Source organism: Manis pentadactyla, chromosome X, assembly GCF_030020395.1.
Source record: "Manis pentadactyla isolate mManPen7 chromosome X, mManPen7.hap1, whole genome shotgun sequence".
NCBI lineage: Eukaryota > Metazoa > Chordata > Mammalia > Pholidota > Manidae > Manis > Manis pentadactyla.
Genome location: NC_080038.1, coordinates 112,725,066 through 112,741,395, shown reverse-complemented (window position 1 = coordinate 112,741,395; position 16,330 = coordinate 112,725,066). Strand labels below are relative to the sequence as shown.

At 42.9% G+C, this 16,330-nt stretch overlaps 1 protein-coding gene across 21 annotated transcripts in view; it reads right to left on the bottom strand.

Moving 5' to 3' along the window:
- LOC118934450 (dedicator of cytokinesis protein 11-like) overlaps nt 1-16,330 on the bottom strand; it is a 163,052-nt gene that overhangs the window by 88,324 nt on the left and 58,398 nt on the right. For 20 of the 21 annotated variants that reach the window (XR_008995060.1, XR_008995059.1, XM_057495478.1 and 17 more), the window contains exons 10-16: nt 15,108-15,191; nt 11,558-11,698; nt 10,189-10,401; nt 5,100-5,222; nt 3,554-3,636; nt 954-1,076; nt 675-751 (exon numbers count right to left, since the gene is read on the bottom strand). Coding sequence is in view for 19 of the 21 variants with exons in the window: in XM_057495478.1 (XP_057351461.1) it covers nt 675-751; nt 954-1,076; nt 3,554-3,636; nt 5,100-5,222; nt 10,189-10,401; nt 11,558-11,698; nt 15,108-15,191 (844 nt within the window). In the remaining 2 variants the exon portion in view is untranslated. The remainder of the gene's footprint in view (nt 1-674; nt 752-953; nt 1,077-3,553; nt 3,637-5,099; nt 5,223-10,188; nt 10,402-11,557; nt 11,699-15,107; nt 15,192-16,330) is intronic. The other variant, XM_057495487.1, reaches the window with a different exon arrangement.

Here is a 16,330-nt window from a genome sequence, read left to right as displayed (position 1 = left end):
TGGCATTAGTGGCATTATTACTGAGATTTGCATTTTCCAAATACGTATTAACCCCTTCATTTTATTTTCTGCAATGTGTCTTGTGTGTATTTTTCTCCTGGGATCTTAGAGTTTTGTCTTTAGATAAGAAAAGAAATTCTCCCCTTTCTTGATCCCTTAGCTGATGAAACTTAGACAAGGCAAAAGGCTGCAGAAACGGACTGGGAAACACTCACATCATACACATGAAACGGTATCTGGTAACATCAACTTAATTCATGTGCTCATCTGTACTATTCACCATGTATACTGGGTTGAATAGTAACCCCCCCGCCCCCGACAACACACACAAATTCATGTCCACTGGAACCTCAGAATGTGACTTTATTGGAAGTAGGGTAAGTAGTTAGGATCAGGTCACACCATTTTAGGGTAGGCCCAAAATCCAGTGGCTGGTGATTGAGAGCTTTCAGAGGGAGCACAGATAGCCCTGTGACACCTGATTTTGACTTCAAGCCTACAGAACCATGAGAGAGTACACTTCCACCATCATAAGCCACCCCAGTCTATAATACTTTCTTGCAACAGCCCTAAGAATTCAATACACCATGTAAACTTCATAAAATTACTGTAAAGATAAAAACCTGAGATTCAAACATGCCCGTAAGGCTTACTTGCAATGCATGAATCCTTACTTGATAAATCCACAGGAACACACTCTACTGTGATGTTCAGCTGCCCAGGAATAATCTGCAGTTTGGTCTTCTCTGGCCTAGGTGCAAAATAAGAGTATTTTACAGTTACAGCTATGATTACTAAATGCACTGGTTACTCTCTCACCAAACTTCCAAAGGCCTCCAAATCTAACTGCCCCAAAGCATTCGGTTTCTCCCATATATGACCCACGTTCATCATTTTAGTAGATTATAATTCATCTATTACGTTGACTTACTGCAGTAACTCCACACACTTACTTCTTGTATTCTGAGAGCAACTTGAGAATGTCCTCATTTGAAAGCTTGCTACTGTCTTGTTTATAAAAAGGAGAAAATCTCCCATCCAGATCCAGAGAGCCTTGAGTATCTTTGAAAATGGGTCTAAAACAGCAAGAGAAGAGGGCTTTTTTTTTCTTAATACTAAAGTACTGACAATTTAACACAAGATTAGTCCTGGGAGGATAAAATGGTGAAACTTTGGAAACTAGGTTGGCACTTCTCACGAAGGTAAGCATACACATCCCCTCTGATCCTGCAATTCTACTCGTAGGCATGTTTCCACATTAATGTTCAGGGCAGATTTATTTGTTATAGCCCCAAACTGCAAACAATTCAGCTATTCATCAACAGTGAATGTATAAACCAATGGCATAGGCATACAACAGAATACTACTCAAAACTGTTATTTGGTAGACTGACACATACAGCAATACAGACGAATCTCGAAAATGGACTGAGCACAAGAAACCAAATGCGAGAGCGCATGCTGCGCGATTCCATGTGCGTCAAGGTCTGCAACAGATCAAAGTCATCTTTAGTGGTAACAAGGAGACTGGCGGTGGCTGTCCGGGTAGGGGTCAGGAGAGCCGAGTAGACGGGGGCAGGAGGAAACTTTCTGGAGTGAGAGGCATGTTCTGTATCTGGGCTGGGATGGTAGTTACATGACTATAGACATTTGTGAAAATTCATCAAATCAGTCATATAAAACATGTGCATTCTGATCAAAGGTAAAATATATCTCAACAGAAGTTCACTGAAGTTAAATGAGATCTTTAAGATCAATTTACACAGAGTCTACAGTATTTATGTGGAGTTTCCGACGTGAATTTGAATTATTCTCTCCCCCTCCCCTCCTCCCTCCCATTTTTAAGCAGCTATTTTACTGCTAAAATAGGAAGTAACGTGTAAGCACCTAACACAATGGAAGCAGCTCCAGCCAGAAACGCAGTTCTCCCAGGCAAGCTTCTTACAACGGTTACACATTAACCATTCCTACTTCTGAGCATACCTCTTTCATTTTCAGTAACCAGGTTTACGAGACAACTTTTAAATATCCCAGCCAAGCCTTCGCAGAGTGAGTTCCTGCTACTGGTGATATCCAAAACAATTTAGGAAGGAAGAGATGGCTTCATTCCTCATCTGAACTGGGTATCAAAGTACCCGCCTCTTAAGAAGGTACACATTAAAGTACTTAGACCCCTGCCTTGTACAGAATTAGCACTTAAGAGCAGTAAATAGTAACAACCGTGGCAGCAACTGACTTTCCAGGCTGGAGCGTCACTAAGTTTGCTGGTATCTATAAGCTATGGTTCACCTTCTACAATGCCAAAACATATCAACCTCTGCTACTCTTTGCCATTCACCTCACCTTTTTATCAGCCTGCAAAACAAGGACAACGTGCCTTTTCATCTACCAACATACCATGCATGTTGAGAACTTCCAAAAAACGAAAATGACGGAAGAGCTAATTAACTTACAATCTCCCTCCCTTATGCTACTCCCCAACACCCACTGAACATAACTGATTGAATTCCCCAGGACGTGATGCCCTTTCCCCAGAAGTTCCAGTGAGCTAGCTGTACAGGCCTTGCCACAAACAAGCCAGTGAACCTGTATTTCAAGGGGGCATAATAAGCAAGAAACACACTGTAAGTTATCACTCTGTGTTGACTGGCAAGACTTGGGGAAAAAAATAATGTAACCTAAGGGATGTGGTGGATAACACGTCGCCAGGAAGGAAGAGAGTCTACTAATTATACACTTGCACTTAACAACGGCATTCTTGGCCTTCTAATTTTTCATACATTTTCCAGAATCATTCTAGGATGGGTTTTCGAAGCGTAAACCGGGCCGACTCTGAAACAGTGGGCACACTGCACATAATTCACTAGAGTTTCTGGTTTTCTGGAAAAAACTTCCATCACTTCAGCAAATAAGCTCTGCTTTAAAATGCAATAAAAATACGTGGTGTCAGCCCAATCAGTAACCCAACCCAAAGACAATTTCCCTGAAGCAAGACATGAAGAAATGAAGAGGGTCTTTGATGCACAGCACACTCTGAGAGAAAGAATCCTTATACCCTGTTGGGGACTGAACGCTTGTGGCCCCCACCACCAAAGTTCCTATGTTGAAATCGAATCCCCAAGGGGATGGTACTAGGAGGTGGGGCCTTTGGGGGGTGCTTAGTTCGTGAGAGTGGAACCCTCACACGTGAGATGAGTGCCCTTTTAGGAGGCCAGAGAGCTAGCTCACTTCCTTCTCACCAAGTGAGGACACAAGAAGCCAGCTATCTGAAACCTGGAACAGAGTCCTCACCGAACCCGACTGTGCTGGCACCTTGATCTCTGACTTCCAGCCTCCAGATTTGTGAAAAATAAATGTTTGATGTCTAAGCCACCCAGTGTGCTACAGTTTGTTACAGCAGCCCGAACAGACTGCTATCACAGACACCCCCCAAGTGTCCCGTGGCATAACTGGCTTGTCGGAAACAGACTGCTGAATGCTGCTGGTGGGGACAACAGCCCTCAATTCCACCTATGAGTGTGAGCAGAAGAGTCAGGATTATATCTGTACAAACCTGGCAGCCCAAGCAAAGGGCATTCTGTACTGTCCAAGGCGGCTACACACTTGCTTAGCTGTCCTGTACACCTTCTGGGCTGTCTAGGGTCAGAAAAGAAGAACATTTGCTTATAGACGTTCAAACTACCAGGGACTCACCCAGAAAAATTAATTCCCCAACTTACTGATAGGCAACGTCAAAATCTAGAAGAACAAAAGAGAGACAGCTACAAGTAAAACACAATATGCGTCAGTTACCCACTTTCCAAGCACAAAGTGTTTCTTGAAGGTTTTGTGTTTTTCATCAACAGAGACTTCATCAAGATACCAGGAAGCAGACAAAACAGATGTAGGGCACATTTCATACCAAAGACCTCTACTGGGAAAATGTTAAGCTGTTTTAACGTGTATTTCCTTTCATCCATGAGAAAACAGACACGCATCATTCTTGGGAGAAGTTTGCTGTAGATACAGCTGACCTTTTTTACGCCCAAGATAAAAGCCAAACGACCAAGAGTCAATGCAATGAGTTTAGTGTGGGCAAGAGCTGCTGTCTGAGCAGGCACGGACAAATGCCAAAGGAGATTAACCACCTATAGAGTCTAAACAGGCTGTGAAATGCTGCTGGATGCGTATCCCTAGGGACACACAATACTAGAGGCTTTTATCTATATATTGTTGAGACTGTTTTCTCCCCCAAATTAGTCACATGTCTCCCCAGCATCTTCCACTTCATAAACACTATTTGGATACACAGCCAAATGCCACGTACAACAGACTGACTCTTCCTAAGACTCAGCAGCTGGAGTGCTGCTAATGAACTGTGCCAGGAGCGCCGTCCCTCTCCGGGCCTCAGTCTACCCATTTATAAAATGAGCGGAGAGGATTAGACCAATCGTTCCCAAAAGTTCGGGTTTCCTGACCCAGAAATTTGGATGATCATTCAGGTTGCCGACTCTTAAGGGTTGCCCTTTGAAGACATTATAGACAGGAAAAGAATCCCTATTATTGAATATGCCAGCGCTTCGTGAGCGACAGGTGTAACGCTGAAAAAGTACGAAGGACAGAAATCGCAGAATGAGGGATCACCCTTCGAACTGGATACACTGAGCTTCATGATCGTTCACTATCTTCTCTTTTCTCATTTTATCACAGGAGTACATCTGAGTACAGACTGGCATTTGGGAACTACAGGACTGAATCATCATCTTTTCTCTTCCAGCTCTGACATTCTAGGGCTTGTACGTAGGGCTGGGAGTAAAGAGAGGGGCTATTGCCAAGGATACGGTGTCAACGAGCAGATGTCGCCTAAAAGCCTTTAGCTCTTATTTTGATAAGCCGGCAGAAATCAAAATGTCATGTAAACAGAACATAAATGAGAAGGGGAAGAAAAGACATACCCAAGCTTCAGCATGCATACTAGCAGAGTATACAGTATTTCCAGAATATGCTGCATGCTGAGTAAGTTTGTTTAAAAAGGTTATTGACAATACCATTTAAATATCAGGGAGAGACAAATTCCTTATTAATAAGCTGAAATGTTCACAAACGATCTTCATAAATACCTTTGTTGGGTCTGAATTTTTGATGTAGGGCTCTGCGCAGTGCGTAATGTTTCCCTGGAGCACCTTCTCAATTCTTGCAACTAGGAAAATTTCAGGATGTGGATTTGTCACTGAGAAAATTCCCTGGAAAACAAATCCTTCCATTATTTAGCCTTTTCTTTGTCACATCATGATACAGTTGTTTGGTTTATGATTCCTGGTAGCATGTTTAGCATAGAATGCTGATATTCAACACAGGATCATGTCCCAAGACCCTGGAATTAGACAGCATTTTCTTTCAAAGCTCCTGATGTTTGTTCCTTTTCAAAGTGGATTTTCTATTTGGTCACCAGCTTCAGATCTATGAGTCCCCAAATGCAGCTGTCACCGTTGCTGCTTAGCCTCTTGCATTTGGCTGTGTTTGCAGGGTGCACGCATTCTTAGACCTAATTAATGTAATGTGCACTGTTTGGCTCAATTGGCATGTGGGAAAACAAGAGTGCATTGCTCAGGTGGAACGGGATATGTATTTTTTAAATGTAGCTGCAGGAAACTCCAGAGCAATTCACTCACATTCAGTTAATACTAATGGTAGCTAAGAAGGAAGAAAATACTTTACTGCTCTGCATAACATAAAAACTAAGTCATCCCTATAGGAAATACTCCTTTGTTTTCCGTAAAAGCCCTGACGCTTTCAATGGAAAAGTAGGGGAGACAAAGGATTGAAAGCTCACTTTGTTCCCACACACTTAATTTCAGGGTACCGATTTAGACACAACCCAAGTTACGGGAGTTTTTTCTGAATGCCTACAGGACCACTGTGTCATCAGCCCCTGTCCAGTTCAGCTCCTCCCAAATAGTCTGTTAGTTGGTTGTATCTGTTATTAGTTGTTCAAAGGAGCTCCCCACATATGAATTCAAGTGGAAAAATCCATCACTGGGACTCCACCAAGTTTTATTTTTCTACTTGGTATAGTACCAATTGTGTTGAGATAGTACATGCCGGTTTTCAAAGCATTTCAGACACATTATCTCGTCTGTTCCGGATAGAAGCCTCTGAAGGAGACAGGAACGAATTGCATGGATTAAATCAAGTAATGTCCATGAGGTACCTGGATATTACTGGAGTGGCCCGAAGCATCTCAAGGTCACAGAACTCGATTTCCGGGGTACTGTGAGGTGGAGCCGTGGGCGGCAGAAAGTGTGCTGAGCAGCACACCTTGAGTGTGATCTCATCCTTCACGATTGTCACCTAACTCTGCTGGATGACTTTTGGGCATTATCTGACTTGGTCTTCATAAAACCCACTGAATGCAGGTACTACACTATACCCATTTTACAGAATAAGAAACCGAGGCTTAGAGAGGTTTCGGCAGCAGTAAGTGGGTGAAGAAAACCGGAGCCAGGGCTTCTGGGCTACACAGCCCATGCTCTACTTACTGCCTTGAGGCCTTGAGGCCCACGCAGCCACCTCACACAGTGAGGCTGGATGAGAACAGTAATACCGAGTATTGCTGCAGCTAGTGTTCACTGAGCACCAATTTTCCCCCATTCCCAGTACCCTGGTGATCTCCCCACACTGAAGTCAACAATTTTCAGGAAGCTGACAACTGACGAGAGCAAGCTGCTTTCATTTGTTCATCTGTGATCATGGTTACTGCTGCTCCTACCAGCAGTTGTCCTGAGCAGACGCCGCGGGCCTGGGGCAGCGCCGAGCACCGGGCTGGCACACCTTGGCGCAGGCTCACTGTAGCCCAGGGCACACCTAAGGACGCCGATGCACAGAGAGGTTCGCTTTTTAACGGACCAGGGCTTCCAGTGCAGGGGGACACTCTCTGGGGCTGTCTGGCCTCCTGTCCCAGCAGCTCCTAGCCCTCTCCCTCCCCCAGAATACAGAAGCGGAGCCAGAGAGCACCCACGAAGCCTGTGTGGGCCGGGAGTCTGGCCCTCCAGGACAAGGCCTCTGACCCAGACCTTTTTTCTCACCAGCCCCCCACAACGGGGGGCTCTTATCCACTTCACGGCCCTCTCTCCCCCCTCTAAGGAATGGTTCAGGTCCCCCCCACTCCAGTCCCCAGCACTTACACAGCCCCCAGGGCATGGCAGGAAGGGGCACAGTCGGGGGACACTCCACACCCTTTCACCACCCCAGCCACTGCTGCCCTCAGCGGGGAACCCACAGAGCCACAGGGAGGTGGACTCCCAGGAGTCGGCGGCTTCCCCAAAACCCCAATCCAACGTCTGACCATGGGGGACAGTGGGGGTCTGAGTTCTGCCAGTGTATCTGCAATGAAACTGCCAGGCAGTGAAGAGTAAAATGACTGGTCACAGTAGCTGTCTGGTGTCAGGGAGGCAGCACGACTCAATGGACCCAACTTTCTCCTGCTGTTCCTGTGGCCACCCTGTTGCTTCTCGGGAAGCCCCTGGAATGAAAGACTCCAAGGCGTGGATGGGGAGTGCCTACAATGGCCTCAAAACTCACTGTGCGCTAGGCCCTGGGAGCTGCCACTTCCTAAAGATAACGCTGCCACTTAAAGAGCCTTGCTGGAAGGGTCGGGCCTGCCAGACAGCCCTTTGTGGAAATGCTGGGAAGCTAGGCCATCTCTCCCTCTCTAGGGTGACATGGGAGCAGTACACACAGGGGCAAAAACCTGGGCTTTGGAGACTGCCAGACCTAGGTTCAGCTCCTGTTCCTCATCGTATTAGCTCTGTGACCTCAGGCAAGCCACCTGACTGCTCTGTGCCTATTTCCTCATCCGTAGAACAGGGACAGCGACAGTACCTACACCTACTTCACTACGGTGTTGTGAGAATTGTAACTTCACTCAGATAAAGGGCCTAGAGAAACACAATGGGAGAAATAAGTGCTTAAATTGTTACTACTGCCGAAAAACTAATGAGCTGAGATTAGTATTCAGATCTGCTAATAACCCTCAGTCTCTCTCCAACATAGTACTTCCTCCTCATCCTAAATGGGAAGAAGTTGAGGGAGAAAAAAAAAAAAAAAACTTCTTTAAAATAAAATTCTCAACTACTTGAAATAAATGACCACTTCCCGGTATCTTGAGTCTATTTGAAAAAGGGTGCAAAATGGTAAAGTTGTGGGAGGCCACAACCCAGCATTCTCACCTTTCCAGCCCTCATCTATTCCTCTGAGGCCTCTCTCCAGCCCCACACCTTCTATGCAGTCCTGAGTGAACTCCCAACCACTGACCCCTCCTCACGTTCCAAACTCCTCCACTATCATTGTGCTATGTACTTCCTTACTTGATTACACATTCTGCCTCACACTGGTAACTGAGGTCCTTCCAAGCAGACCTAAGCTTCAAATCCTGCCTTTACCACTACTGGCTACAAACGGTGGGCAGCTGACTTCACCTCTCTCACAGGCAGTTTCCTCATCTGCAAAACAGCAACAACTACACGATTTCACAAGGCTATGACAATCACACGAGACACCGATGGAAAATTCCGGCATACGGAAGATACTCAGCAAAGGTTGGTTTTTCTTCCTGACCTAGATTACAAGTGGGATGACACCTGAATTCACAATTTAAACTTCTTGCCCTGAACACAAAGCTGAGTCCATGGAAGTAAGACAGTAAATGCACCATGGCTTTAAAGGACTTACTTGATATTGTGTGGGAAATTTTAAACCAAAAATTTCAATAGCAGGTTCTCAAATACTTACAATAAATACTGTACTTGCTCAATCTCTGTTAGAAGCAAAGACCGTCATAACGGAATGTTCACGTATGTGACGATAGGCTGAGTAACAAACAAAGGGGCCCTAATGGGGGAAAAGCTACCACAGATCCATAGCCCAAAGAAGGTGTGACGACACAAGTTAAACTCTTCCAGTACCATGCGGCAACCTGTATCAATGAGCCTAATCTTGAACCCTGAAAACCCCAGTGCTTGGAATTTACTCTAAGGAGGTAATTCAACAAAGGAGCTAATAACATATATGTGCAGGGATGTTCAATGGAGCATCATTTAGGATATCCAAAGATTAGAAAGATCCTGACTAGCTAAATCAATGGAATACCATATTAGCCTTTAATAAGAATGTAATGGATCCAGAGACATTGACACAGGATGAACACGACGTTAAATGAATACAGTCGATACAAAACAGCATGAACATGACAGTTTCTGTAAGAGTATACATACTGTACATGTGTTTATATATACACAACAGAGATGTCTAGAAAGATGTTCACCAAAAGGTTAATGATTATCAGCTACGAGACGTGATTTTTAATTTCTTCTTTATGTTTTCTGTATTGTTTGAATTTTCTACATAGTAGTGTATTTACCTTTATAATCAGAAGAAAAGAGGAATGCTTTTATTTCGGGAAAAACAAATCTCACAGTGTGAGCTGCTTTGTTCCCATCTGCCTCTTCCCACTTTCATTCTTTGCCACACTCCAGTTTCCCTTCAGTTGCCAAACTCTAGAAGGCAGACCGTCAATTCGGCTCTGCCCATCCTCTTATGGCCTCCAGCCTGGCCAGAGGTCAAAAGGCCAGGAACTGTTGGGCTCCTTCTAAAGGGGATTCTTTGCCTCAGACAGGGCTGAAGAAAGCAGCATTTCAGCTGTGACACAGCAGTTCCCCTCCCTTTGCTTTTCAGCCAAAGCTCCTTTTATAAAGAGCCTCTATGTGTCATTAAAACTACCTACTCATAATGGAAATGGGAATTAGGGATGAGAGGTTATTATAGGGTCAGTTCTGTCTTTCTTCAAAGAAGTGAGCCTTTCAGGCACCTATTGCCCTGCTCAGAAGTATGCATATGGGTGTGGCGGGGGAGGGGGGGTATATGTGTGTGTGTGCGGGGGTATCTGTTATCTGCATTCCATCGCACAAAATACTTCCTTTGAGACTCACATTATGGCCCCACTGAAAATGTCACATCACCAGTGTATGACTAGCATTATTTGCTGGTTTCCATTTCTGCCCTCCAACTTCAGTCGCCAGGAAAACACCTATACCGAGACCTACAAGAGGTGGAATGCCCCTGAAGACACCGGCCTGAAACTCTGACGTAATCCTAGGGTGCTTCTGGTTCTTATTTTGAATATATCACCAAGGCTAAAAGATCATCGCTTACCTGCTTTATGTAGCGTAAGTGAGATTCAGCAATTCCATGAATGACAGACTCAGGTGAGGAACCTTTTGCATTTCCATCACTGGCCGGTTGGGTTGAAGCACCCCACAGCATCTCACGGACAGATGGGGGGTTCAGGTCTATGTGGAAGTCAGCTGAAATCTTACAATTGTTCTTTATATCGAATAAGGCAAGACTGATAAAAAACGGTTCAACCTGGGGAGGAAAATACCATTTTTAAACTAAGACTTTTTTTAGGGGCGATGGGAGGAGGGACACAAATTACAAAACAGCTTCTCTTGTTCCTCAAGTTTCTGTGATTACAGTTCTTTCCTGAGTTCAGCATTTAGCTAAAATTGCGTTACGGCTCATCTGCATATAAGAAGAACATTCTAAAATAACAAGACTATCAACTTTTAACTTCTGTTAAATTTTACAAGTTGTAAATTTGTTTTAAATGAACAGAAATCAGAAGGTACATTTAAGGAACATCATCTGTGACATGAATACAATTCAATTCTCTATACGTTTACTGAAATTACCTAAGAATAATGCCAATGTTCTAGAGTAGAAATACATCTTCCCTGCTGTTATGATACGGCTTACTGGATTTATACATCTCATAAGAGCTAATATCAGTCAACATCAAATTACTTGACAAAAGCTTTGCCCCATCAGCAGTTCTGGAAGACATGATTCCTCTCTACAGATGGCATTTGAAAGCTGGTCACAAAGAGAAATTTCATGCCAGATGGCATAAAGATTAGCCCTGTACACACAGCGAGTCTGCTCGTACATTTCAGCTACGTGGTGGAAAATAAAATCACTGTGGATACTGTTCAGAGATAAAACTAGGACCAAAAAATAAAGACGACCCTTTGGAGATTCTGTATTTCTAGTTTCAAGTACTTCCGAGCAATTCAAATGATCCACGACAGCTAATAATTAGAATTTTCTGTGCAGAACCAAACGAGTTCCCTCTGTGAGAACAGCGAGTGAGGCTAGCTTAACATCACAGCATCTGGACCCCCGCATGGCTTTGGTGCCTCTTTCTCATTGCTATGGGCCAGTTTCACAGAAGAAGTCAGATTCTCTCATAGGATTCACAAATTCTGAGGGTTTTCTGGGTCCTGGGGCTGTGTCCCTCTTAACGTTAAGAACCCACTCTAAGGCTCAAGAAGCCTCTCAAGATGAAAACGCATTTATATTTTGGCAAAAGAAAGAGACGTGTATGGAAATGCTTCCATGCCAAATTCATTACAACATGTAGCAATGGAATTTTCATCCCAGAAGTTGGTTCTCAGCGGTAAAAAACAAGGGTGCTTCCTTAATGCACTGTTTTAAGGGAGGTGGAAGGTGAAGTCATACATACGTTCGTGGGCGGTCCCTTGGCATTGTCTCCAACTTGACCCAAGACATTGAATGTTAAATCATGGCAATTTACTTGGAAACGTTTATTGCACTTTTCCTCAAATGGCTTTATATCGGGTTCAATTCCTGAAAAGTCCAACCTCTACAAAACAGATTAATATGAATCACTGAGCCCCCAAAAAAACACAATTCATATTAACATAGACCTATCAGTCAAAACTGCAGAATCTAACAGTTTTCTGTCTATTCTTCATTTGAATGAACCTTTTCAATTTTTGCATTCAACAAGCTTTCGTGGAGCTCTTACACTAAAGTTCAAATACTGACAGAGAAATCCTAGAGGGAGACGATGAGACTCTGATCTCAGGCATTGGAAAAGTCACAAGTCTGCACGATGGTCTACAAAACCCTACACAGCATGACACCCTACCTACTCCCACTCCTCTCTGACCTCATCTCCTACCACTCTTGCCTTCCCTGTTCTCTCCTCCAGCCACACTGGCTTCCTTGGCCATTTCTCCAGCACACCAAGTACACCCTCACCTCAGTGCCTTTGCACTTGCTGTTCTGCCAGGAACCTTCCTCCCCCTCCTCCCCCAAGTAGATGCATGGCTTACTCCCTTCACTTCATTCAAGTCTCCAGTCAATTTGCATTTCCACAGAGAGACCTTAAGTTCCTATATAAAACTGCACACTCTGACAATTATAATTCTCTCCTTGATTTAGTTCCCTAACATTACTTTTTTTTTGTATTTTCTTACTTGTTCATGGTTCGTCTTCCCCAAAGATACATGTTCTAAGATGGTAGGAATTTTGTTTCTTTTATGAGCTGTGCGGGACGCAAAAGTGACATGAATGGATTTGGGAGGCATCAAAAACAACCCAATGGTCTCTAACTTGGATGATTCAGTAGAATGTAACATTACAAACTCAGCTGTGAAATACACATAATAGCAGATATGGGGGAGGGTGAGTAGAGATGATGAGTTCAGTGTGGGATGTGTTGAGTCTGAGGTGATGGTAGTAAGTGGTTGGAAAAATAAGGTCTGGGTTCAAGATCTGCACTCTGGAGTCAGTGGCAGCGAGGCCGTGAAACAGGACAAGGCTGGAACCCTGGGGACCACCTACTTTTAAATGATGAACAGAGGGAGAGGTGTCTGCTTAGGGAACTGATAAACACTGAACTCAGCTTCTAACAGAGCTGGGGGATGTATCGGGCTGCCACGCAGATTTTTTTTCTTAAAAAAAAATTTGAAATAGCAATAATTAAGTTTTAAAAAAAGATATTGGGAGTCAAGGCATTCCTCTCAGCAGGGGAGGAACCTGCCCCTCCACAAAGACACTCCTAGAATCCTCCTGAGCTCACACAACTCAGGCAATCTGAGTGCTTGTGTTCGTTCTGAGTAGACTTACATGCTGTTCACAAATGGGAGGAAAAGTAAAGATAGTGGGACAACTTACTCTATTTCCATTAAGACCAGAGACAGGGCAGACAGGAAGTGATTAGGTGAATCTGAGCAGAATATACTGCCAATACAGAAAACTCAAGCCAACAAACGCAAGAATTTCTCTCAATCGCTTAAGTTCTTCAAGCCAAAACAGGTGTTGTGCCTGCAGAGTCTCTGGTAATTACAGCCATTCTGACATAGCCTGTATCACTGACAAGAATCCTCCTTAAAAGGCCCTGTGTAATATTCTTACCTGAAAGCATGATTCTTTTCCCCGCTCTGAGTCTATTTATCTACAAAGGCAATACAAATGTGTGGGACTAGACAGCTCCCTCTTGGATACTTATCTGTGGAGCGAGCGGAGACAAGTCACTGCCATGGAGATCAATTCTAATTTCCGCCCCTTTATCTGCTCTCCTCTCTATCTTACTCGGAGAGTGGAACGTGAAGAGAACTGGACGAAACCGCCCCAGGCCCCGTATCCTTTCCCTTCTGAGGCCTGCAAGGGCAGATATTGGGACGGACACATGGCCTTCCCCAGGAGCTCAGACTTGGGGCTATCCATCCCCGGCAGTCAGCCAGTGTTTTCTTTGCGCTCTAAGGTCCACGGTAGAAAACATCTCTCTAAACGTCAAACTGTGGCCCAAAGAGAAGGGTGGTATCATCGGACGGCACATCACTTAGAAAAGGTCGTTGACACATACAGCATAGATTTCTTGGTGCTGAGACTGCCTTCCGTAACCAACATTAAACTCAGTTTTTTGCCCTTCAAGTTTCATTGCAGCTGTGATTTTTCTCTCACTACAGCTCACTGATAACTCAAACACAGTATCACTTCAGTTCCATGACCACAAAAACACTACACCACAAATTTCTTAAAGATGCTGGATTAAGTGTCAACCACCAGTCAGTTGGTTTCTTTGTATAGCCTGAGGTGTTCAATTAAGAGCCCAATCATTGGTGGGCGGAGAAGGGAGGGGGTGGAATCCAAGGCTCAGACTTGTTGGAAGGAGTAAATTTCTGACTGCCTCGGGACTGACATCCCCAGGGTCTGCTATATACTTTTTAAAAAAATTACGTAACTTACACAAACAAGATACTACTGCTATGGAAAAAAGACCAAACATTTAAAAAACTTTTCCCCAAATAATTTTATTTCTTATATAGTATTTTCACTAAGGAAAAATGTCTGTGTTCTTTATGCACTGTATATTTTTTCCATTTCAGACTAAAAAAAACTGTAATGAGAAAAACATGAAGCAAAGAGTAAAAAAACGAAATGTCTTCCCCCAATTTTTATATTTTCACTGAGACAAAAACTATAATGGTTATACAACACATACTTTTCTATTTCAAAATAAAAACCCATAAGAGTTTTAGTTAGAGGTCTCATGTAGAAAGAGTGAAAACAGAAAATCCACCTTTCCCTAAATAATTTCATTTTCTCCTGAGATACGTTACCGTTAGGAAAAATGTTTGTAATATTTATATACTGTAGAATTTTTTGCTTTAGATGAATCAGCAATTTAATTAGAAAATGTCATGAAATTAAACATTAACTGCATGTATCTTAGTACAAAGGGTGCCTAACTCTCATGGAAGAGGTTAAAATACTCATGCACGTGAACCTGCACTTCCCTGCTTCCCTGCTCTGCTTTCCACTGAAAAGCCAGACATGAAAATTTTACCAGTTCTACAGACTTACATCAAAAATGGAAAATAAATCACACGTCTCATATGACCCGGGGTTCTTTACACTGCAGATACTCGCTGCTACTAGATCACAATTGCATTTAATGGGTTAAAACAGCACTGAAACCATCTTTAAGGGTTCTTTACCCATGTTGAGGGTTGAGATGAAGGGAAAAGAATATTGAGAACAGGCAAAAAAACAAACATGTTCAGTCCCAAACTATCTATGTGCACGTGACAGTCCTGAGTGCAGCTAGCTGTTAAGCTACCTGTTCAAAGTAAACGAACAAATACAAATGTTGCCCAGTGATGCTAAACATCAGTGATTTTATTCAACATTTCACAGCTACTGTGTATCTGAGTAAGTAATAATTCTAGGATTAGGATTATTTTAAGAAATATCGTTAGTACCTGAACTTCCGAATCAAAAGAAAAGAGATTCTGTCTTCCATCTCCTCTACTGAGTTTGTTTAGCTGTTCAGTTTCTCTTCCATACTGAAATTTAAAAATACATACATACATATATATATATATATACAGATATATATATATATACACACACACACACACATACACACATACACAAACATTACTTCAATTCCTTCAAAATGGTATTAAATGCCATTTAAATATCTAGTTTATTTGAAACTAGCAATTTGACACAGCTTCAAAAATACTCCTATTCTCCATTTCGATATACTTAAGAAAAATAAAGAATGCTTGCCGGGCGACAGTCACTATCACTACGACCCACGAAAACTTACAGATCCGGTACCTATACTTTCTATGTGCCTCTGATAACACCAAGAATATTGTTCAACCCACAGTAATACAAAAAAGGAATCCAAGAGACTTTGGATACAGAAGCGAAATAAACAAGAGAGAAGGTACTGGAATATTATGTGCAATTCTCATTTCATTCCGTTAGCAAAAAACAAAATGGGCTGTACAGTCTAGAATGACAAAGACTCAAGAGGGGATACGTTAGCATCTGCACTATCATAATAAGTTTAGATCAGGGGATCATGAGTTTGTTCCTAAATTTTGGAAAATAGCTTTGAAGTTCAAATTAGAGAAGGGTAAATTTAAAGGAGAAAAAAATAGCTTCTAAACTGGTGTACTTAGTAGTACAGCAAGAGCAATAGAGTAAAAACGTAAATAGGTTTAACAAGGATTTAAATGAATAAATGGCTTATAGCCTTCTAATATATTATAGTACAGAGTCCACAGAGTAAAATATGTAACCTACTAAGACAAGTAGGACAATCACCTCCACATTTTTTTTTTTTTTACTTTTCCTAGTTTAATAAAGGATCCTGTAAAGGATACGAGTTAATAGCCAGACAAAGAGATACATAAGACAAGGTCCCAAATAAAGGAGTCTCTATCCTCACAGACTTCAGGGCCTGGCTCGGTGGCATATGGAGGTGGTCTGGTTCCCCACGCGTGGAAGCTCTCTCTCGGACAGAGAAGTGGGATGCAAAAGGGCTCTACACTTTCAAAACTGGCTCACTTCCAACTGCAAAGGGCAGAGTGATTAACACAAATGATGTCTATTCACCAAAATCTTTACCTGATGAAATTACCTGTATACATATTCATACGTATTGGCATATATAGAATGTCTACGTATT